This window comes from Carassius auratus, chromosome 17, assembly GCF_003368295.1.
Source record: "Carassius auratus strain Wakin chromosome 17, ASM336829v1, whole genome shotgun sequence".
Taxonomy (NCBI): Eukaryota; Metazoa; Chordata; class Actinopteri; order Cypriniformes; family Cyprinidae; genus Carassius; species Carassius auratus.
Genome location: NC_039259.1, coordinates 17410174 through 17432928, shown reverse-complemented (window position 1 = coordinate 17432928; position 22755 = coordinate 17410174). Strand labels below are relative to the sequence as shown.

The 22755-nt window shown below is 39.2% G+C and overlaps 2 protein-coding genes across 5 annotated transcripts; both read right to left on the bottom strand.

The window, feature by feature from the left end:
- Nucleotides 1–9: 9 nt before the first annotated feature.
- Nucleotides 10–12439, bottom strand: rab3gap2 (RAB3 GTPase activating protein subunit 2 (non-catalytic)). 4 transcript variants are annotated; one of them, XM_026286112.1, is made up of 35 exons: nucleotides 12110–12439; nucleotides 11119–11231; nucleotides 10844–10958; nucleotides 10658–10739; nucleotides 10352–10399; nucleotides 9734–9809; nucleotides 9469–9570; nucleotides 9220–9319; nucleotides 9019–9117; nucleotides 8582–8730; nucleotides 8382–8461; nucleotides 8174–8263; nucleotides 7913–8052; nucleotides 7477–7672; nucleotides 7246–7389; nucleotides 7056–7138; nucleotides 6853–6917; nucleotides 6691–6781; nucleotides 6476–6597; nucleotides 6196–6400; nucleotides 5479–5576; nucleotides 5285–5390; nucleotides 5039–5199; nucleotides 4757–4928; nucleotides 3930–4070; nucleotides 3716–3822; nucleotides 3411–3477; nucleotides 3212–3282; nucleotides 3089–3124; nucleotides 2889–3008; nucleotides 2546–2761; nucleotides 2074–2163; nucleotides 1674–1874; nucleotides 943–1107; nucleotides 10–865 (listed from the first exon to the last, which is right to left on the bottom strand). In XM_026286112.1, the coding sequence occupies exons 1-35, from the start codon at nucleotides 12219–12221 to the stop codon at nucleotides 713–715; spliced, it is 4116 nt and encodes a 1371-aa protein (XP_026141897.1). In that variant the 5' UTR covers nucleotides 12222–12439; the 3' UTR covers nucleotides 10–712. The 4 variants fall into 4 exon arrangements, with proteins under 4 accessions (XP_026141897.1, XP_026141899.1, XP_026141900.1 ...); XM_026286114.1 differs by having other exon boundaries at nucleotides 2934–3008; XM_026286115.1 differs by having other exon boundaries at nucleotides 2934–3008; nucleotides 11155–11231.
- A 2278-nt stretch (nucleotides 12440–14717) lies between these two features.
- Nucleotides 14718–22207, bottom strand: LOC113117436 (serine/threonine-protein phosphatase PP1-beta catalytic subunit-like). Its single transcript, XM_026286111.1, has 8 exons — nucleotides 22085–22207; nucleotides 18185–18316; nucleotides 17631–17861; nucleotides 17368–17472; nucleotides 17164–17235; nucleotides 16339–16490; nucleotides 16083–16217; nucleotides 14718–16004 (listed from the first exon to the last, which is right to left on the bottom strand). The coding sequence occupies exons 1-8, from the start codon at nucleotides 22203–22205 to the stop codon at nucleotides 15900–15902; spliced, it is 1053 nt and encodes a 350-aa protein (XP_026141896.1). The 5' UTR covers nucleotides 22206–22207; the 3' UTR covers nucleotides 14718–15899.
- Nucleotides 22208–22755: the final 548 nt, after the last annotated feature.

The following is a 22755-nucleotide window of genomic DNA, read 5'->3' as shown; positions in this document are numbered from 1 at the left end:
CCACAACAGTTCTCCGAAATTGTCTTTATTTTTGGTATCATGGTTAACGTTGCATTAAATGAGCAGCCAGGCACAGCTGGTACAAGACTGCATAAAAGTTCAGCTCTACTTAAGTGAAATCTTTCTTTTGTCTCGTCTTGAAACCACACCTAAACTTATACATTTAAAATAACACAATAGCATGACATTTTAGAGCTTGTTTGCTACTAAACAGCATCAATGAGATCAATGATTAACTGTCAGAATAAATGAACAAGAACATTTAGAATTTGAAATAGAAAATAGACCCCCCCCCCCCATGGTGTTAAGATTCTGAAATTTTTGATTATACTGATTACAGCACAATATTATTTTAAAGCTTCCTTGTAAAGAATGCCAATCATCTTTAATTACAGAACTACTGTACATGAATAAAGTTGTTTTTATCCTAATAATACTCTAGACACTAGAGACTCCAGGCTCTTTATTTGTGACATGTTCAGTGTGCACAGGCATTGTGGGATAGCACATGCTCTAGATGTGCTATTGCTCTTGATATGTTATTTTAGTGATCATTGTGAAAAGAAATTCAAGGTCTGCTAAATTAAGCAGATTACTCATAATGATAATGATGACTGGGTGGTTTTCCATGTCTCAGGGATTCTGGAAAACTTTTGAAGTCTAGAATATATAAAAAAAAGTCTCATTCTCTCCTCCCGTGCATTTCTTAATATCAGGGCTCTTCATGGAAAGAGTCCACGGCCTCCAGCAGGTGGAGGGCAAGGCTGTACTGGGCATGGTTTTCGGGGAGCATCTCGATGACTTTGCTAATCAGTCGACTGCTTTGAGACAGAGGGACCGAGGGACAGCGCAGCTCACTAGGGTCCTAGAAACACAAACCATGACACAGATGAGTGTAAGATGACAAGAGTTTTGAGAACTGTGCAGTCTGTGGGATCTCACCATAGCCTTCAGCCAGGTGCAGAGCGTGGGCGGCAGACGGGCCAACAGCTCCATGCTGGGTTTGGTCTGTGACTGGGCATGGAGCAGAGAGAAGGAGAGTCTCTGACCAGTCAACACCAGCAGCTGAGAGCCCAAAACATCCTTGTCCTGCACCTCCATCATCACCTGAGACATCAGAAAAAGAAAAAAGTGCAAAGAGAAAGTTAAAAACAAGAAATAAAAGATAATATACTAAAAAAAAAAGGAAAATATTAAGAAATTACAAGAAGAAAAAATAAAGAAAAAGAACATTTCGAAACTAAGAGAAAAAAAAAGAAATATATACTTAAAAAAAGAGAAAAATTAAATAAAAAATATAATAATTAGAATCTATATTTCATTCTTGTTTATAAGCTTAGGAGGTTTAATAGTTTGTGTGTGTGTGTGTGTGCTCTTGTTTTTGTGACATATCAGGACACGACTCTGTATAATGACATGGGTATGAGACAGGTATTACAAGGAGAGGGTGACTTATGAGGACATAACCCATGTCCCCATTTTTCAAAACGCTTATAAACCATACAGAATTAGTTTTTTGAGAAAGTTAAAATGCACAAAGTTTCCTGTGAGGGTTAGGGTTGGTGTAGGGCCATTGAATATACAGTTTGGACAGTATAAAAACCTATTACACCTATGGGATGAACCCACTTTTCACAAAAACAAACGTGTGTGTGCATGCATGTGCGTGTTACCTCCTCGGCCCGCAAGTCCAGGCCCTGGTTGTAGAGCTCACAGACGAGGTGTCTGCGCAGGATGTCAGTATTGACCTGCAGTAGAGACGAGAGCTCCATACACACAGATGGCCACATGTCTTCAGCACCGCTGTGTTTGACACCATTCTCCTCCGATTCTGCTAGAACCTTCACCCAGCCTGTAAACACGTTCATCAGAAACTACACACACACACATGACAGTAATACATCAACATTGGTTCAGAGGCAAGCTATAAACATCTTATGATCTGTTATTTAAGAGCCATTTGGTCTAAATTTCACTGTCAATGTATAAGATGTATGTGACTATAAAATGAAGCCATTTTGCATGGAGGTGTTCAGTTCTGCCTCCAGTGCTGAGGGTGGCGCTGGGACTCACCTCTTGTCTCAAAGCCACCAGGCTGGGGTCCATGTCTCCACTGGGCAGCAACTGAATGGATGACAAATCTCTAAAAAACGCATTCTTACCCTGTAGGCGATAGAAAAGGACAACAAGAATAAGTTGCCATAAAACAGAAATTGTACTGAATTTTGAGTGAAATGGCTTCTTGAAAGTGAAAAAAATGTCCATCAGGAATTGAAGTGCTGTGATCTCATATGAGTGACCGGTCATCAGAGAAGAGCTGTTGTTGCAAATTTGGGGCGTGGAAGTTAATGTTTTTGGTTAAAGATTATAAAAGGCACAAAAAAAAATAAAATGCAATTTTCATTTCATGGAAAATGTAATATTTGAAAAACTCAAATTGCAGATCATTTAATATTGTGCAGAATTTAGAATTGTGCAGGTTGGAGTCGAAAATGTCTCCCACGCATAATCACTTCACTGTGTGTGTGTGTGTGTGTGCTTTTACCTTGCTGTCGAACAAACTGAGCGGTTTCAGACGCAGAGAGAAGGTCATGGTGGCATGTAGCAGTGACGCTAACACACAGTGATGCTGCACGAGCGGATAGTGAACAGACCTCTGATCCAGAGCTAACTCCACTATAGACACTGGACCCTCAGCACCGCCCCACACTTCCTCCACACACACATCTGGAGCAGACACTTCCTCAACCGCTGAATCCGCCTGAGAGAGAAAGCAGGTTTAGAATACATGTCTCGCTTTTATTTCAACCCATGCACTGCTCATCACTGTAAAACACAGTAACTTCAGACATGCTTGCGCCCATGCATCCAGTTTAATCAGTCCTTACTCTGGAGAAAAAAGGAAAAGAAGGGAGAAAAGAGGAAGATGAGACCTCCATCAGGGCCTGTAGTAACTGCACACAAGAGCCCAGGAAACTCCTCACAGCGGCGTCTCCCATTCCTACATCCTTAAAACACACACATATACACCTAATTGAATGAAATGAAACAGATCTGACTTTAATTGATGCTTTGTGACTTCTCTTACCCGTCTGCACAGCCGGTCTTTAGGTGCCTTTCCCACCTACATCAACACATGCACAGTCAGTCAATTATTAAATCTTCAATGCAACACACAAAGACGAAAAGCCAGAATAAAATAAATGCAAACCTTTTCCATTAGGAAGGCAGCAGCCGAAAAGCGCTTGACTATGAAGGTCTGCCACATCATAGCAGAGACTCCTGAGAGAAGAGCGTAGATGAAAGATAGAGAGTTATCACATGGAAGTTTGTGCCAGCTTCATATTCATAGCTCTGCCAACACAAAAACACAGCTTTTATTTAGTCAATGTTGGCCAAATATCTCTTACCCAACTGAATGTGAGGACTGGATATCATCTTTAAAAACTCCACAGACCACTCAAAGTACTGCCCCACCTGAAGAGAAAGGAAGTCATCCATGACTGCTTGACATTTCTACAGTTCCTCTAATACTCCTCTAGTTTTACGAACAAGTACTTCGAAACGAATAAATGCAATTCTTTCACAAAAAGAATTACCAAAAAAAAAAATAATAATAATAATTTGGTTGGCATTTTTTTCCCCCGGTCATTTCTAAACAATAACCGGCTCTCATTTACCAAAGCTTAACAAGAGATTGTTTAAAAGACTTTACCTCTGGGTCTTTGTTCCACTGGACCACGTTTTCCCAGCTACAGTGAGCAAACAGCACATCAGGAGACAGAGAATTTGGGAACCGCTGACACACACACTCCAGCAGCTCTGAGACGACACACACACAGATGTTTCAGTCAAACACATATTATAAAAAGAAACCATTTTAAATGATCTAACATCTAAGTAAGTTGATCAGGAATCTCCACAGTTACCCTCCAGTTTGTCCTCCCGGTCTTGCTGTGCTGGCTGTGCTGTCGGTTCATTCTCTCCCCTCCGCTGCAGGATATCCCTCAGGAGATCTGGAGACACACCCTGTCTGAAGAGCAACTTCGAAACATAGTCTGCTGCACCACCTAAAAATAAGAAAACAACACAAATGATAGAACTTCATCTTAGCTTGTATGAAAGCAGATATTTTAAATCATATTTTTATTGACAGCTCCAGTATGCACCATTGTTCAAAGGTTTTGGGTCTGCAACATTGCTAACAAAGGCTGCTTTATTTAACGTATTTTTCAGACTAAAAGTCACAACGAAGTATAAGTCGCATCAGTCCAAAAATACGTCATGACGAGTAAAAAACATATATAAATCGCATTTATTTAGAACCAAGAACAAAGAGTTCACATTACCATCTACAGGCGCGAGAGGGCGCTCTATGCTGCTCATTGTAGTCTACAGGAGGACTGAGCAGGAAAGAGCGCCCTCTCGCGGCTGTAGATGGCAATGTGAACTATTGGTTCGTTTCTCTTGGTGCATGTCAAATTAAATATGGAAAATACGGTAATCATAAATTATAGAGAAAAACTGTAATATTATGAAATATTATATAGTTTAAAACAACTGTTCTTTGTTTTAGTATATTTCTAAATTTAATATATTCCTGTGATAGCAAAGCTGAATTTTCAGCAACCATTCTTTAAAGGAATATAAACTTCTGTTCAATTTAATGCATCTTTGCTAAATACAAGTATTAATTAAACATATGTAAAATAAATAAACAAAAATACTATAGTATATATTTGTGTGTTTTATGTACCTCTGCCACTCTCTAATAGTGTTTTGACCGAGCAGCGTGTGACAGCGCCACTTGTAGAGCCCTGAGGAGACGGCAAGCAGAGCAGTGTCTGCAGAGCAAGAACATCCTCCAACTGCTTTATACACACCACCCACTGCTCCAACTCCAGAGAAACACATTCCCACTCCTGGAACTGCACAGAGAGAGAGAGAGAGAGCGTAACACACACACTGGACCAACTCTACAGATACAGAAAAACACACACACACACACAGACACACACACACACACACACACACACACCTTGCTCTCTGCCAGCCTGGTGATGGCATTCTTGGCTACACGATGAGCGACTAGAGCAGCCAGCAGTGCGGCGGCGGAGCTCTCAGACTGAACACAAGCTGTGCGCACCTGCTGCCACCAGGGTGAGACACACTGCCCGTCCCATGACTCATCCACCGCTCCTGACACACACACACACACAGAATTAGAATGTTAATATACTGGATACAAATACAGGCTGATCTCTCTCACAGATGACGTTAAAACCTTTCATGGAGCTGAGGGTGGACAGCAGCGTGTGCAGGTGTGAGACGGCGTCTGGGCACTTCAGCACATCCTTCTCTTTGTTCAGCCAAACTGACAAAAGCAAAGACTGCCAGAGAGACATAAAAAAGCAGAAATGACATTGAAGCAAATTCAGATTATATTCCAACTTTCTTTTTTCTCTTTATATCACTTACCAGTAGCTGCTGAGGGCTGATGCCACTTTCCTGCAGAGTCTCACACACTCTTTGTAAAGGACTCTGACCAGACAGACAACCCCAGAACAGGAAACTACCTGAAATGCACACCAAAATCACATTTGTGATGCACCAATACTGAAATTTTGAATGGTATGATATTATTTTCATGTTATTGCAAATAATTGATAGTACAGAGAATTCTACACTATTTTGACTAAATAATGGATTATAGAAAAATAAAAACAGTAGGGCAGAGAGGTGTGCATCGTGGTACTCGGGTTAAAGACTGACACAGAAGAGAAGAAATTGTTGAAGTCAATATTTTAGTTTTCTTTACATACAAAATGTATTCTTGTAGATTCATTAACATTACAGCTGAACCACCAATGTCACATGAACTATTTTAACAATGTCTTTACTACCTTTCTGCGCCTGGAATGTGTCCGTTGCACTACTGTCTATGTTTGGTCAGAAAGCTCTCGGATTTCATCACAAATATCTTAACTTGTGCTTCGAAGAAAAATGAAGGTCTCATGGGTTTGGCACAACATGAAGGTGAGTAACTAATGATCCTAACTAATCTATCCCTTTAAAAAAAGTCGATTGGTACTGTGTGGTACCAAAATTTTGTGCATCCTTAAAATGAATATTCAAAATGTAAACATTTATGAAACTTAAAAGATGCATAAAAATAAAGCACAATGAAATAAATACCCAGCTGGGTCCAATCGGTATCAGGTTGTTTAATCACTCTGAGCTCTCCATTCAACCACTCCAACTGAGACAGAAATGTTCGGACTGGAAGTGGCTCACTTGAGTCTTGAGCAAATGAGACGCATGGCCGAGAGTTCATCTCTGTGTATCGCTGCAGGACTGGCCCGACACGAGCAAGATCATCCTCAATGCCAGAAAACGACGGCTGTATGGAAAGGAGAAGCCTTTAGTTAAAATCCTAGTGTGAAGATGTCAACAGGATAATGTCTGTATTACACACATGTTCTGGCTCAGTGGGTGATGCATCTGGTGTGTGCAGTAACTGAACGTCTGTGTAGAGCTGGAGAAGTTTGAGCTGGGATGAGCAAAACTGCAGCAAAGACTCATCAACAGCTTCAGGATCTAATACAAACACACATGAAAAACAGATCAAACATTGACATAAGTGCTTAAATATAAAAAATACACTACGCCCAGCGAGGCTGAGGGTGTTACCTTGTTCTTTCAGGCTAGCCAATAATGCACCAGTAACATTGGTCAAACAGGACACTGGTGCAGTCTTATTGGACAAAAGTGACTCCAGGGCCTGTCAATCAATCAGATATTTTATCAAACTTTGTTAAGATATACATGTTGGTGTGTGTCTGTTTTACAAACCTGTTTCTTAATAGCTGGATGTTTAATGTCCAGTAACACACTTTGTGCTTCACTCTCAAGCAGAGCTGTCAATCAAAGGTTAAAGGTCAACTCAAACATGTGTAATAGAACTATAATATAACATTGGGTAGTGGTAAATTTTTGGGGGATGACAACCAAGCATATGCATTGTATCTCATGAATATTAATGAGGTAGATCTGACCTGGCTCCACCTCCCTGCTCCTCAGTAAAGTGGTGAGTCTCCTCAGAAGGTGCATGTCTTTAGCGCGCTCGCTCTTCTTATCACTGACCAACACACAGAACAGACACATTTGCACTAACCAGCATTATGTGTGTTTGTTGTGAATATTAATGTGCACATGTTCATGAATAATTTATGTTTGAGCGTGCACCTGAGTGCCAGGTGGAATGGTATGGTGACGGCTCTCAGTGCTCCATTAACCAGGTCAAACAGACACACTTGTTGTGTGTGGATTTGCCAGCCCTGACTGGTAACACTGTTCACACCCATTAACCTGTGACCTGCGTACAGCAGCCTGGAAGAGAGAGACATAAATTAATATGCAATATCAGATGGTAGCAATCAGGAGTGTTACTTTTAAGTTTTGTGTGCGAGTATGTACCTGCAGTGTTTGCCTACAGTAAAAGCCCCTACTCGTGGACCATGCTGAGTTCCCCACACCTCTAAAATACCCCTACGTGGGGCGTAAATCACGAGAAACTGGGCATGCCGGCGGGGCATAGAAGGAGATGTGGCTAGATCTCTCTCCCCACGAGCCTCTGACACCTGCACCCATCCGAGCTGAGCATCACGATAGCCTGCATACACATAAAACAGATATTAAGAAAAAACATTTTTGTTTATATACAGTACTGTTGAAAAGTTTGGGGGAAAAAGTTACATTTTAATCTTTTTGGAACTCTCTCATGCCCAGTAAAGCTGCATTTTTTGATCAGAAATACAGTAACAATTGTATAATATCGAAATATTATTACAATTTAAAATTAATATTTCTGTTTTCTTTAATAAAGAAACAAAAGGTGAATTTCACTGCTCACCCTTCCACATCCTGATAGCGATGCCTCGTGCCACATCCAGCAGCGTGACTCTGCCAAAGTCATCTGTGACGCCAGCCAGAGTGTTACATGGAGAGAGACAGATAGACTCGCCATGTCGACGAGAATCTGGAAGGCCGAACCTGAATAAAAGTAGAAAAATGAATGTTAAATGAGTTAAATATTGTGTATGTATATGATTACAAGAAGTTAAAAGGCAATGATGGGGATAATTAGAGATAGTTTGACTGCACATAGAGTTACCGAACAGGAAGCGCTGTGGCTGGCTCCACTTTTGGCTTCTGTTTCTGCACTGACTCCTCTTCATTTTTAGTCTTCCATCCCAACCAACCACTAAGCAGGAAGTAAAGAGAGAGGCAGAGACAAAGAATGATTAAACATGGAGTGAAACTGAACATGACAGGCCAGTGCTAATAAGAGCCAAGAGTTCAAATAACCCAGACACACAGACCTGGCAGCACTGAACAGAGCTGATGTGAGTTTGCTGGCCACAGCCAGAGCCACATGGGAGAGAAGAGGCTGAGAACTACCCTGAGATGGGAGAGAGAGAGAGGAAATACGGCCATGATCAACAAGTACAACTACAAACAAGCCACAGACACCAACAACAGAGCGATCAAACAAGATGTGATTGTGTGTGTGTGTTTGTACCTCTATAGCGTAGAAGAAGCCAGTGTAGGGTCCACCTCCCACTGTGATGTACTGACTCATAGCAGGAGGACTTCCTTTAACCGAAGCATGAAATCCTCCAAGGTTAGATGCATTTTTCATCTGATCGAACACACTCAGAGTAGTGATACCTGAAAGAGAAAGACATTACCTCACTAACATTCAACCGTTTCCCATCAGTAATTCTATGAAAGAAACTAATAATTTTATTAAGCAATGACGAATTCAACTGATAAAACATTTATAATGCTACAAAAACTCTATTTCAAATAAATGTCTATTCATCAAAGAATCCTGAACAGATGCATCACATTTTCCACAAAACTATTAAGCAGCAGCACAGTTTTTAAATGGGTAGTAATAAAAAATGTTTCTTGAGCACCAAATCAGCATATTAGAATGATTTCTGATGGATGTACCTATGCTGGAATGGTCTGTAATTGTGTCCATGTCTTGCAGGCCCCATTTCTTATAGGCCAGTGGTGGAGGCTGGATGACATCACTTCCTGCTGCTGCAGCTGAAAGCGATGCAAGGAAAATAATGTGTCAGAATATGACGGGATGACAGACTAAATTATAAATAGGTAAGGGACTACTGGTCAAAAGTCTCTCCCTCCTACCTCTGGCAACCTGGTTTCGACAGGCACGTAAAGACTGGAAGAGACTAAATCCATCGATGGTGACAAGGGCTGCTGGGTACAGAATACTGAGCTCCTCGTGCTGATAGAGAAACAGGTATTTCAACATCTAATCAGCACGTCATCAGAGTAGGCAGATGTCTACTGTTTAAGATGTCATGTCTATCCTTGCCTTACCAAATGCTTTGTGCAGAACTGAACACATCAAGTCAGTGTAAGAGGTCTCTCTACCTGTTCCGTTACTCCAGGGTGACGTGGGATCTCATAGGTGCGACACTTCAGTCGTAGCACAGGATCTTCATGCAACAATTGGGCCAACAGAAGAACACCGCTCTATACACACACACATACACACACGCTGGATTAGACCAGTGGCTGTGCTGATACGGGTCTGGTTCTGATTAAATATGACATGTAGCTGTTTATTAAACATGTCAGTTCATTAGAGAGTCTGAACTCAGCTGGTAAATGTATAGGTCAGAAAACATCACAGTACCTCTGTGTAGAAACGGACATATCCTGAGCTGAATCCAACCACAATACAGGTCCAATCAGGCCGACCGGTAGAACTCCTAAAACACATAAACACATCATGAGAACATAAATTACCTTGTGAGGTTGGTGAATTTTTACAAATGTTTTTGAAAGAAGTCTCACAAAGTGCTCACAAAGTCTGCATCTATTGCTCCAAATTACAGTAAAGAAAAAATATTGTAATTAAAAAATGGTTTTAATATGTGTATTAATATGTAATATGGTTTAATATGTCATTTAATGGTGATTTTAATATATGCTCAAATGTGATTTATTTCAGTAAAAAAAAGTAATATTACGAAATATTGTAATTAACTGTTTTTATTTTAATATATGTTCAAATCTAATTTATTTCAGCAGCCATTACTCAAGTCTTCAGTGTCACCTGATCCTTCAGAAATAATTTTTAAATGCAAATTTGCTGCCCAAGGAATATTTCTCAGTATTTTCAATTCTGAAAACAGTTGTGCTGCTTAATATTTTTGGGGAATTCTTAGCGGAACAGAAATCTTTTAAAACAAAATAAAAGTCTTTGCTGTCATTGTATACAGGAGCCTGTATGTGAGTGTGATGTTCTTACCTCTTCTGGCTGGCCAGTGGAATACAGATAACACTACTGATACACTCCCTGTGGAAAGAACCGACCAAAAAAACTGTAAACCTGTGAAACACATATTTTGGCCACTCTTCATTTGTTTATTTGTGTTCTTCTGCCTCTTTTTTTTTTTTACTTTTTACAATCCTTGTTATAATAAACATTTACAAACTCCTTTACGTATAATACTTCTCAGTCCTTCCTTTCTGTCTTGTAACTCATTCCCTCTTCATGGTGTTTCTCATAAAACCATCCAATCCTGACCCTCCCCTCTCCTCTCCCGTCTCTCACCCCTCGTCAGCGCTCAGCGTTCCACTCCAGGTCACAGCGAGGGTCATTTCCTCCTGACCACTCTCATCTGTCCGCCACTTGGCTGCCAATCAATCAATCAAACAATCAATAAATTCACATACGAGTTATACCAATCAATAACAAGTAAAGATGAGATTAATCCCTGCTGTGTGTATGTGTGTGTACCAGTGAGAAATGCGGCTTTGTGCTCTCGAGCGATGACCAGCAGATCTGAGCAGGGCGAGAGAGACAGCACACAGTCCTGTAACCAGGGGGCGCTCTGCTGCTCCTCCTCTTCAGCCTAAGAGAAGGACATGCAGAATTCAGGGGGGAAAAAGTGTTTTCATGGTGAATTCATGTTATTTTGTGGTCAGTATGAATTGTCTTTGTATGGAAAAGAGAGGTGCATAAATTCTTCAAAATTTCAAGGTTTGTCTTCCACAAAAAAAAAAATAACATACAGGTTTAGAATGACATTTGGTTGAGTCAATAATGACCTGAGCTCCATCCTCTTTAGGACCATCAGGATTCTCCCAAGAGCCCCAGTCAGAGTCATCCCATGTTAACTCATTCTCTAGAGAAAGAGAAAAAAATCTGCGAGTAAATAATGTAGTCAGCGAGGATGAATCTATTAACATTAGACAGTCAGTCAGCTGCATCTGGTGTCCTTCAACCTCTGTGAGAGTTCATACACAGTCTCATCCTCTTTTTCATCCCGGTGCTCTTACGCATCTATGACCAAGTGTTTTGATACAAATCATCTGCCAATCACATGACAAAATCAAGAATGCAAGTTTTACCTCATTTACAAACTGTCAATATAACCTTTCCCTTTTCTTATCTGCATGTCTTTCTCTTTGTCTGTCTTTCGTTCATTCACTGTCTCTAACACAGTCATGTGTTTCAGGACCTTTCTGCAGGATGACTCATTCTCCAAGGGCAAATACACCTCCCTTCCTCCCTCCTTCCCTCTTTCTTTCTCTCTGCAGGGAGTGAATAACTTATTCTGCATCACAGCCAGACCATTCACATTTCAAACATTTTTTTTTCCCTTTTTCAAAATTCACCAACAAATACAGTTCACTTATTATTAGCTCAGTATAAAAACAGTATATTTTATATCTTTTAACTCTAAACCTTTGCCTCGCACATATCGTTCTGCATTTATATATTTTAATTAAAACACTATTTACTAGTTGATCACCGTCGTTTGATTATCGTTGTGGTTTCCATATTGTATGCAAATCAAAACCCAACACACAGCCTGTCAGTTCTGGTGATGGCTTTGTTATTTTGCTCTTACCTGGAAAACCACTTTCCAACTCTACCAGTCACCCAAGCCGAACCCCACACACCCGAACTGACACCCGTAAATCACTGAACAACCGCAGTGCAGGATAACCATTATTAAACTGGCCTTTCCATACACACACATACTGACTCCAGCAGTACCTGCTTGTGTTTTCTCTTCCTCGGGTCCAGCGCTGTTGTGCTTGGGGAACAGAAACTCTCGCACCTGTTTGAGCTCCTGGACCCGGCCGAAATCCAGCAGACAGCAGGACATGATTCAGGCGGAACCAGACCCAAAACCTGCGGATTCTACGACATAAACCCTCCGCCCGCTGCGTTATCCGACTCTTAGTGTGTTAATGATCCTGTCTGTGAAGTTTGTAATGGTGTCGAGTGTTTTTTTGGAGCCAAACGAGTCAGAAAATCCAGCTGAAGTGTCAGTGTGTGTTGTTGTGCTGAGTTTGGAACACATCCGCTGTAGACACGCTAAACGCGCGGCTGCCCCCTGCTGACCTGGAGGAAAAGGACGTCTAAATTCTATTAGGTGTATTTTCTATTAATAATATAATATAATATAATATAATATAATATAATATAATATAATATAATATAATATAATATAATATAATATAATATAATAATAGCTCCAGTGTACAGAACTGTTTTTATTGAAACTTGTTCAAAACTCTAAATTCTATTAGGTGTATTTTCTATTAATAATATAATATAATATAATATAATATAATATAATATAATATAATATAATATAATATAATATAATAATAGCTCCAGTGTACAGAACTGTTTTTATTGAAACTTGTTCAAAACTCTTTCCTGAATGAGGCAGTTTGCCTCATTCAGGTATGCTAAATTATTTGAGCATCTTTAAACAAGAAGAGCTGTATATGTAAACTATGAATATAAATATATAACAGTTGTATATAAATATATAACATATTTTGTTATGTAAGTTGTATTGATTAGTATTAACACAGATACAAAACAAACATCACATATGTATGAATGTTAAGAGTTGCTGACACTTTCAAATTAGAGAGTACTTTGAATAAGAGAATACATTGTTAAATAATTAGAGGGCTAGTTGTCACACTTGACTTTTTCTTTATTGACACATACTTTAACATTGTGGACCTTGTTGTCACAGTATATGGGGCAGGCCTATGGAACCTGACATAAAAAAAGTAAAAGGTAGACTACAAATTATCAAGCAAAATACAAATACTGTAATTAATAAATGTAGAACATTTTCAACACAACATGATTTTATTGTTAATTCACTTACCCAACAGCAAAATTAAGATTTTAGTACCAGAATCACATAAGAACACATTTGTAAATAGTAATAAAATATTCTATGCAAGAAACCTGGTCATGGAGAAGAGAGTTTGGTAACACTTTAGTATATGGTCCCGTTCACACTGATAACTAGCTGCTTATTAGCATGTCTATTATTAACATATTGGCCGTTTATTAGTGCTTATAAAGTACATATAATGCATGACATCCACAATCCTACCCAATTCCCTAAACTTAAAAATTACCTTATAAACTATAAGCATTAAATAAGGAGGCAAAAGTTAGGGGGCAAAAGTTAAAGTTAATAGTTAGTTAATAGTGTGAATTTGACCCTAAAATAAAGTGTGACCGAGAGTCTTGCTAAGAGAAGAATTTTAGGAGGCAATGAGGTCTACATGAAGACATCTAACAGATCTTATAACTCGAGACCAACAGGTAATAAAGAAACACATTAAAGCTGTCACTGATCAATCTCCTTCACCTCACAGAACAGGGTCAGAGTCTGCAGGCTTGTTCAGTTGCTAAGAAACAGGCAGCTAGGCTGATGGCTGAGTGAGATCTGTGCTGCTGACAACCGGCCTCTTCCTGCTGTTTGTCTGGCTCCTGGTGGAACTGCACGTGGTCCTGCCCTGCCTCGTTCTCTGTGGCCGACTCTTTGATGGGCCACTCAGGAGGGCAGTGAACGCAGCCTGGACCTGGACTACAGCTCCTGTAAGGGCTAAAGTGCTGGAGAAGACGCCGCACACTGATGGACGATCAGAGGGAACAAGGTCATGACCTTGTGATCGAACACTCATGATAAACTATGCTAACCCCCCCCCACACAAAAAAAACACCATTAATGTTGAAACTGGGCACTATATAATCACAGGAAATTTCACAGCTGGAAGTACATCAGGCAATACTCATCAAAATGACTGTATGTTGAAATTTGAAAAGCAGCTGTAAATGTGACCACACCTGAAGTTGTTTTGTCTTTACAAAATTAGTTTTTCCAGTTAAAAACTTAAATGAATTTTTCCTTGCATTCAAGTTTGAACCGCTCTAGGAACATGTCCTTCTTTACTGTATCTTTAAATCAAAGCTCAGATTACTAAGGACAGACTTCATATGCACAAAAACTGCAGCAGAGGCAAACTTTTGATTTGATCGATTAAAGAAATGTATTCAGATCATAAAACGAATCGATCTTGTGAAATTTCGGAAGGCACTCCAATTTACTGAACACAGTTTTAGCTCAATGTCTGCATTTAAACAGAGCTGACCCTGCATGGCCGTAGTAGCCATGACGACCGACCACAGATTCCTCGTCCACAGTGTTACAGAGCTGCTTATTTTATTGAAACACTTGGAAAAATTCTGCTGAACAGCATCCAGAACTATGGTCTCCGTCACTTTAATTAGCCTGGTATTTCAACGGTTGCTAAGGGACACAAAAACAGAGGAGGCAAAGAGAGTTTTCTTCCATTTATTAACTTTAAAGCCCACTTATACAAAACTCATGAACTGCTTTTAGAACACTTTGATAGCTTTCCCAACATGGAAATAAATTAAGGAGAAGAAGTAAACTGCAACACACAAAAATAAAAACGTTATTGACTAGGTGAATATTGACATGAGGAAATGTGTCCCTCACAGAAAGGCATTGTTTAGTCGCATGTGCTACTCTTTTAGGTAATAAGTTCTTAAACAAATCCAACAGAATCAGATTTAAGCTTCTAAATGATGTCGGGGAACTTCAAACAAGTGCAGTTCTTACATACTGAACCAATACTTGGAGGCTCTACTTCTTTTTATCCAATGAAAAAAAAAACGGCTGGTGCATTTTGTCATTTCACAGATGATTACTGACGTGTACAAGGGTCATGCAAAGAAGTGTTATGCCGTGACACTTTTCTCCTAAATTATTACTATCGTAAGACAAAAACAGCACGTTAAACAGAGGTTATAGCTTCTGTAAATCCCAGAGGTATTAAGAAAACAGAACATGCAATGCCGTTTGTAAATGCAGCTGTGCAAATGTGTGTATATGTCACGGTATCCAAGTTAAAATCCCTTTTCCAGCTCTGTCCGCACTGACCTAGTTCATCAACAATGGATTGTGTCCGTGTTCATGTAAAGTGTCTGCTGACCTGTGATCAAGCACCCTGACAGAGTTAAGTGTGTGTTTGTGTGTGCGCGTGAAAGCCTCTGGTCTTGAAACTTCAGAGTCTAGCGAAATACACAACAGCCTTCAAATACTTACAGTCGCCACTCTTTCAATCTGTGATGAATCGACATTAATGTTCAATAATCAAAGAGTACTGAAGTAAAGTTTAATAAAATGCTTATATATCAGGACACTACTGAGATCTTTGTGAGCGTGTATTCTGCTCAAGAGTTGCTTCCCAAAGCAGTACTGTTGTTGTTATTTATTATAAAATACCAATAAACAAACAAGCAGAGCAAAAGAAAAGAGAATTCGACTGGTCACAGCAAAATTTCTGTACACACATTTTAAGAAAAGAGAAAGAGGTTTGGCAGAGCAAATAGACAGATTTCGGAGGGGAAACTGGGAAGGTAAAGCTGCCCCAGGTAGGGGGTAGTTTGCTGAAGGTCGGGGGGGTGAAGGGTGTGGTTCTGGGAGGCGAGCCGCTCACCTCTTCTTGGGGGCTTGGGCCGTACGGGGCGGGGTCACAGGTCGCCCTGCGTTGACCCCGCTGTACTGATACTTTGCCTTCTTTTCTGATGGCTTCAGGATCTGAGAGAGAAAAGAGAGTGTGTGAATGTACTGTGAGAATACAACGCATATGTGTGTGTGTGTGTTTGGATAACACACCTGAAAAGAGCACATGAGAGACTCGTCCACACTCATCATTCCACCGGCGTTGTCAAACTCCCCGCAGTAGTTTGGTGCTGAGAACAGAGTGACCAACTGCCGCTTTGCAAAGAACTCATAACCATCTTCAACCACCTGCGAAACATGACACACTCACTAAAACTAAACACAATCTACACAATCTAAATTATTCAACACAATTATTCAAAGTTACAGCATGACTATTGTATCCTGACTGGTTAAAATGATTTGGTACCTGATGTGCCCTGCAGATTAGGTCCAGATCGTGGCGGTTGAGGAATTTGCTGACTACGTCGGCACCGAAAGTGAATGAAACACCACGATCATTCTCCCCCCATCCCTGAACGTCCTTATCTGGGTCCGACCACAGCAAATCACAAAGCAACCCTGAGAGACCAAGAGACAGAGAATATGTATCTGTGACAATATTTCATTCCATCAAAATTTGTTGGTTGTTTAAATAATGCCTTTATTAGTGGTCAACCAATATTTAATGTAAATCCAATAAAATGTTATGCCAGGTGACTGAAATAATTTTAAAGCTGGAAATAAATGAAAACTAAAATTCAAAATTTAAATAAATTAAACCTAAATTACAAAAAAGAAAAGAAAAAAGAAAGATATTAATAAAAAATACAGCAGCATAAAACTAAAAAACTAAAATTGAAATTCTAAAAATAAAAGCTCATTTAAAATACTAATAAAAACTAGCTATAAAAATAGCCTTCCTTCAGCATTACACTAGCAACACCAAGATCATGTGTTCAATTCACAGGGAAGGCAAAGAACTGATTTGAAACTATGTACCACGAATGCAATATAAGTCTTTTTGGATAAAAGCATCTTTCAAATGCATAAATGTTAAAGAAAACCATAGTACACATAATACTATAATAATGACACTGTAGAAAATATAATTGTAAAATACAATTCAATTGTAGGAAATGCAGAAATAAATACAAGAAAAGTGGAGTATCCTTTGTCAAGGTAGTCAGATCTTACAAGTGAGACATTAGTGATTCAGCAAGTATTTGTTTTTGTCAGATGTGCATCTGCAAACCTGTATCTGGGACGTCAGTCGGCCGCATAATCCGGCGAATCTGTTCCATTGACTGCAGATCAGGAGAGAGACCTAGGAGAGGGAGTCGGACAGAAAAAGTGTTACAAAGACCATGCAATAATATTTTTAGACTCAGCTGACCTATTTCATCAGGCCAAGAGTCACTTCTATAAAACCATCCTCCATTCGTTCACCCGTTCTCACCTCCATGGCAACAGAAAATCTTCTCATCTATGATGGCAGCAATTGGGAGGCAGTTGAAGCAGTCTGTGAACGTCTTCCAGAGCTTTATGTTGAACCTGCGCTTGCCTGCGACACACAAATATACATACTCATAACAATAATGTATGATCCGTGACCTGAAAGTTTGTTCAGTGGGAGAGAAATCAATATGGTTTCAGATTGTTTGGTGTGGGTGTGCGTTAACGTTTGGTGTATTTATATTTATGCAAGCCTCAGACACTCACACTCATCATAGAAGCCGTAGATCCGGTTGATGGAGGCACACTCGTGGTTTCCCCTCAAGAGGAAGAAATTCTCAGGGTATTTGATCTTATAGGCCAGTAGGAGGCAGATGGTCTCCAAAGACTGTTTCCCTCGGTCCACATAATCACCCAGAAAGAGATAGTTTGCCTCTGGTGGGAAACCACCATATTCAAACAACCTCAACAGATCTGTATACTGGCCATGGATGTCACCTACAGACAGAGAGAGTTATACAATTGACAAAAATCAATAAAGTTACATGGATTTTGTCAGATTAGGATTCAGAAAAAAAGAAAAGAAAAATGGCCTTAGAATCTCAACACCCCAAATTCAGGTTAATGATACACACACACGGGGTCTCAGGTGAGCCACAGAGAGAGGAGAAATGACCTCAAACCTATCCTCATTAAATCCATATTTATAACCTGCTCTACTTACACACTGATTTCCAAAACCTTGAGAGATGGAGAGGAAGGATTGTGATTAAAACAGTGGAGATGTTCTCCACTCTGGAGAAGGGGAGTATCGAACCTACCACAGATTTTAAGTGGAGCCTCCAACTCCAGCAGGATGGGCTGACTGAGGAAGATCTCACGAGATTTAATGCAGAGTCCTCGAACTTCTGCTTCCGTCATCTGAACGATCTTCCCTGGACGACATCCTCGCACTGGAAACAGTAGACAGCATTTGTTAACATCTGGTTAACATCATTTTCTAAGTGTGACAACTTTATCGCAGCCTCAACAACTGGGTCAAATGTGGGATTTTCTAATCACTCAATGCTCATACTGACCCACTTATTATACAGTCATCCACTGAAACATGATGCACACAAAAATAGACTTTCACAATCTGCCAAACTGGCTCTGATCGTATTGATCAGATTTTTGATTCCTGGAAACAAAGGCATGTTTATAAGAAGCCGCAGAAGCACTTCGGAGGAAGAACTAGGCACTGGATTTGAATTCAATCTTGGATTAAATCTTGGGAGGACATTTATAGTTATGTTCGGTTGGCAGATATCTATGAGAAGAACTATATATTTGAATACTAAGAATATAAATGAATGAACTATATAAATGAATAATAGGAATTAATCTGTGCTTATTTTTACCCCACTGGTCTTTACACTATAAACATTTAACATTCACAGGCTTCCTGTCTAAGTGGGCCAGAATAGGCTGCAAATTGGACTTTGTCAATAGTCAAAAGTCACAGTCACACTATTAAAAAAAATAAACCTTTGATTTATCTTATGGTCCTTTTTTTTTGGAACATTTTCTTACTATCTATTCTCCTGTTCAAATGTTTGGGTTCATCAAGAAATTAATAATTTTATCCAGCAAGGGATGCATTAAATTGACTAAAAAATACTTTTACATTGTTACAAAATTGTATAAATGTTTTTATTTTCATAAAAATGCTATGATTTGTAATTTTCTATTAATCAAAGAATCCTGGAATTTTTTTTTTATCATGGTTTCCACAAAAATAGTAAACAGACCAATGGTTTTTAGCATCTATATATCTTAAACATGAAATCATCAGCATATTAGAATGATTTAAGAAAGTCATTTTACTGAAGAGTGAAGTCCTGGCTGCTGGAAATTCGACCTTGCCATCACAATTAAAATACATTCCAATACAAAACAGTTATTTTAAATTATAATAATAATTCACAATATTATCATTTTCCTATGTTTTTTATTTAAAAAAAAACAACCATTCAAAAATCACTGAAATCCTTTCAAAACCGTACCAACCCCAAACATTTTTTTATGCATTTCGTAATATATAAATATTTCGAAATGTCTTGATCACAACAGTGATGTCAGTGAATTCTGATGCTTGTGTGAGTGGGAATCTTGAGTGTGTCTGGAATTCAGCAGGAATCTTTCCGCCTTTCCAAACACAGCCGAGACTGTTAAACAACCATTCTGCAGAGCAGTTTGTCTGAGAACTTCATTTGATGGAAAGAAACTACAAGCGAGAACCTGTAGCCATAGTTCACTCTGAGACGAGGAGAAGGACCGATTAGAAAAGTGTGTGTGCCGTGTGAGTGGGGAGTAAAAGTAGAATAGCTGAGAGACAGTATATATGTCACAGAGAAGGAAAAGTTGTGCTCTTTTCTTACAGTCATGATTACGGTTATATAATAGCATGAACCATTTTAGTCTTCAGGCCGTCCACCCTCACAATATCCCACATAAACCAGAAATGTTGGAGACTCTTTTTGGAAAGAATCCTGTAAGGCCAACTACTGTGTGTGTGTGTGTGTGTGAGTAAAGCACAGAGCACTTTACGAGATTGCTAAAATGGTGCCATTTGTACAGATTGAAGTGTGTATGTGCATAACTCTATGGCTGATGAAATGCCCCTGTTTTTGCAGCATGACAAAACATCTAATTGTGTGAATGTGTGTTTGACAAGCCACAGTCCAGACCAGTCTGAGCTAGATTATGAGCTCGCCAGAAACAACTTTCAAAGTCGCAATCGACTTAAAATGAGTAAAACTAATTCATCGTTCTGATTCCCTGTTCATCATGTTAGGGTCACATTACATTACAATACAAAAGAATGAAATGACAGACAAGCTAAACTCGTCCACTTTCCCACTACAGCATTTTACAGCAATCCACAAGATTATCCAAGTCCCGACGGGCAGCCATTAGACGACCACCGTGGGACAGCAGGCTGCTTGATCTTCCAAGATAGAGAAGTGTGATCGAGAGACACAGATGGAACATGAGAGAAACATACAGAGATGTGTTTGAGAGACCATGAGAATCGAAGTGTTAAGAGGCAAAAGCGTGATGTTAGGGTCACACAGAGACTCACAGATGGCATTGCTGAGTGAGGGTCAGCAGGAGGGTGTTGGGACAGATGGACGAGCACGAGGCCATATCAGTTATCAGGGTGGTGCAATAGTCCACGACACTTGCCTTTATCAAAAGCAACTGAACAGCAGAAGTTTGTTTAGTAACAGAAGTCACTGAGATGGGCAGCAATAACCGAGGGTAAGATCCTAACCGAAGTGTCCTGAGACAGAACCGTTCGTCCTTCTACTAATCACAGATTTCTCTAAAATGTTCTTTACCGGCTAATAAATGGATCCAGCATTTATAAAAGGCATTTATTAAAGGCAACCATCCAGTCTACAGTACAGGAACCATTACAGAGCCACGCGGCCAAAACAACACACTGCAGAAGATTTTAATGAAATATTATTCATGTCAAATAGAATGTGATGTTCCAAATTAAATGTATTTCACGGTTAGGAAGATGATGCAGTTCAGAGAACAAAATTACCATTCCCTTCATGAATTATTCACTTCATACTGAAAACAAAGTGAAGTTAAACTTTAGCAAAGTCACAAGTTAATTCATAGTAAGAGCAAATCAAGTGTAACATTACTAACTAAATATATATTGTAATGTTAATGAGAGAATATTTATTGTGCATTATCATTACGAAGTCAGTGTGACATTACTAAAGAGAATACAGGGTAATGTCCCAAAGGAATCAGTGTAACATAACGTTGATAAAAGATCAGTGAAATATTATGAAACATTACACTAAATTCCATTACTAAATTACACAAATTTCTCCTAAGCAAGGTTACACTTAATCCTCTTCATAATGATAATGAACACTATATTATTGCATGCAAGTTAACACTGTAATGTTACTAAGGAAAAAAAAAAAAAAAAAATTCATTAACTAAACACAGTGAAACATTACTAAAAGAATAAAGTATAATGTTTTAAGAGAATATTTATTGGTTCATGAAGAGGATTCAGTGATTTATGTTACATTAAGAACCGTAAATATAAGAACTGAATACAATTAAACGTTGTTAAGGGGGTAAAAAAAAACAGCGATCAGAAACTAGATGGCGTAACGCTGTAACATTTAGTTTATCTTTAACATTAGGTGTAAGATTCATAACATAACTACAAATTCAGTGTTAGGAAGATTTAGAAAACATACTTGTAACATTAATCAATAGTAATCAAACGGTTAACTTGTATAGTGAATAATAAATGGAGTCGAATGGAGAATCAGAATTACGTCGGTTTATTCGCCTGAAGTCAAAGACGCAGCGGACACCGCATCGTCCTACCCTCTCTCTCATTTAGCCGGTTTCTTCACCAACTGAGGTATAAAAATCTACAGGCCTTCACTACTTTCCCTGCCTCGGTAAGATAAAGGCAAGGTTAGCTCTAATCTGAAACTCCCATCGCTGGTATGAAGGCTGTGCAAACCCCGGGGCCATTGCCGTGTTTATAAACAGGCGTTAGAGACCCGAAGCTAAGCTCTCGCCTTACGAGCAAAATTCCACATTCACCAGCAGAAAAACAGATCAAGACGAGTAGCTAATTACCGTGTATCTTTATATAAACGCTAAAATGCCTTTACGTCCAAACAGCTTACCCTCAAGAAGCCGAGAAATGAGACTGTCAACGTTTAACTCCCCTTCCGCCATCTTCAGAGCCGAGTTCTGCATGCAGCGCTTCCAGCAACGGCCGCTAGGTGGCGCGCGCAATGACGTCATTCACTTAGTTACAAGCTGTTACGTCAATATCAGTGATCTTTTCATGAATATTTAATTGCTTTGAAGGCAAACTTTTGACCTGTTGAAAGCAACGTAATTGATAACGGTATTTTCTATTGTTTAACGTTTCGCGATCTGTTTATTTGGTTTCATTTGCAGAAGGATTTTGATTAGAGTACGTTTAAATTAGGCATTTAGCCTATTTATTAACTTATATTTTATATGTAGTCAATTTATTAAGCTTGATTAGGATTACAGTGGGTGTAAAATTAATTACATTGAAAATGATTCATTTTGTTTATTGCATTATAAGTAACATTTGTCTTAACTACATTTATATTAACTGATAATTTAGTATCTCAGAGGCTTCTTTGGGTTACTAGCGAACCTGGCATCCACTGGCCACTTTAAAATACTAGAGAACTGAATCAGAAGGAGCGCATGACAAGAGAAAAAGAGATGATACACAGAAGCTGAGAGAACAGCTTCAGAAAGTAAAGATTTTACAGTCGGAGTTACAATTCTCTTATTTCTAGGAAATATAATAGGA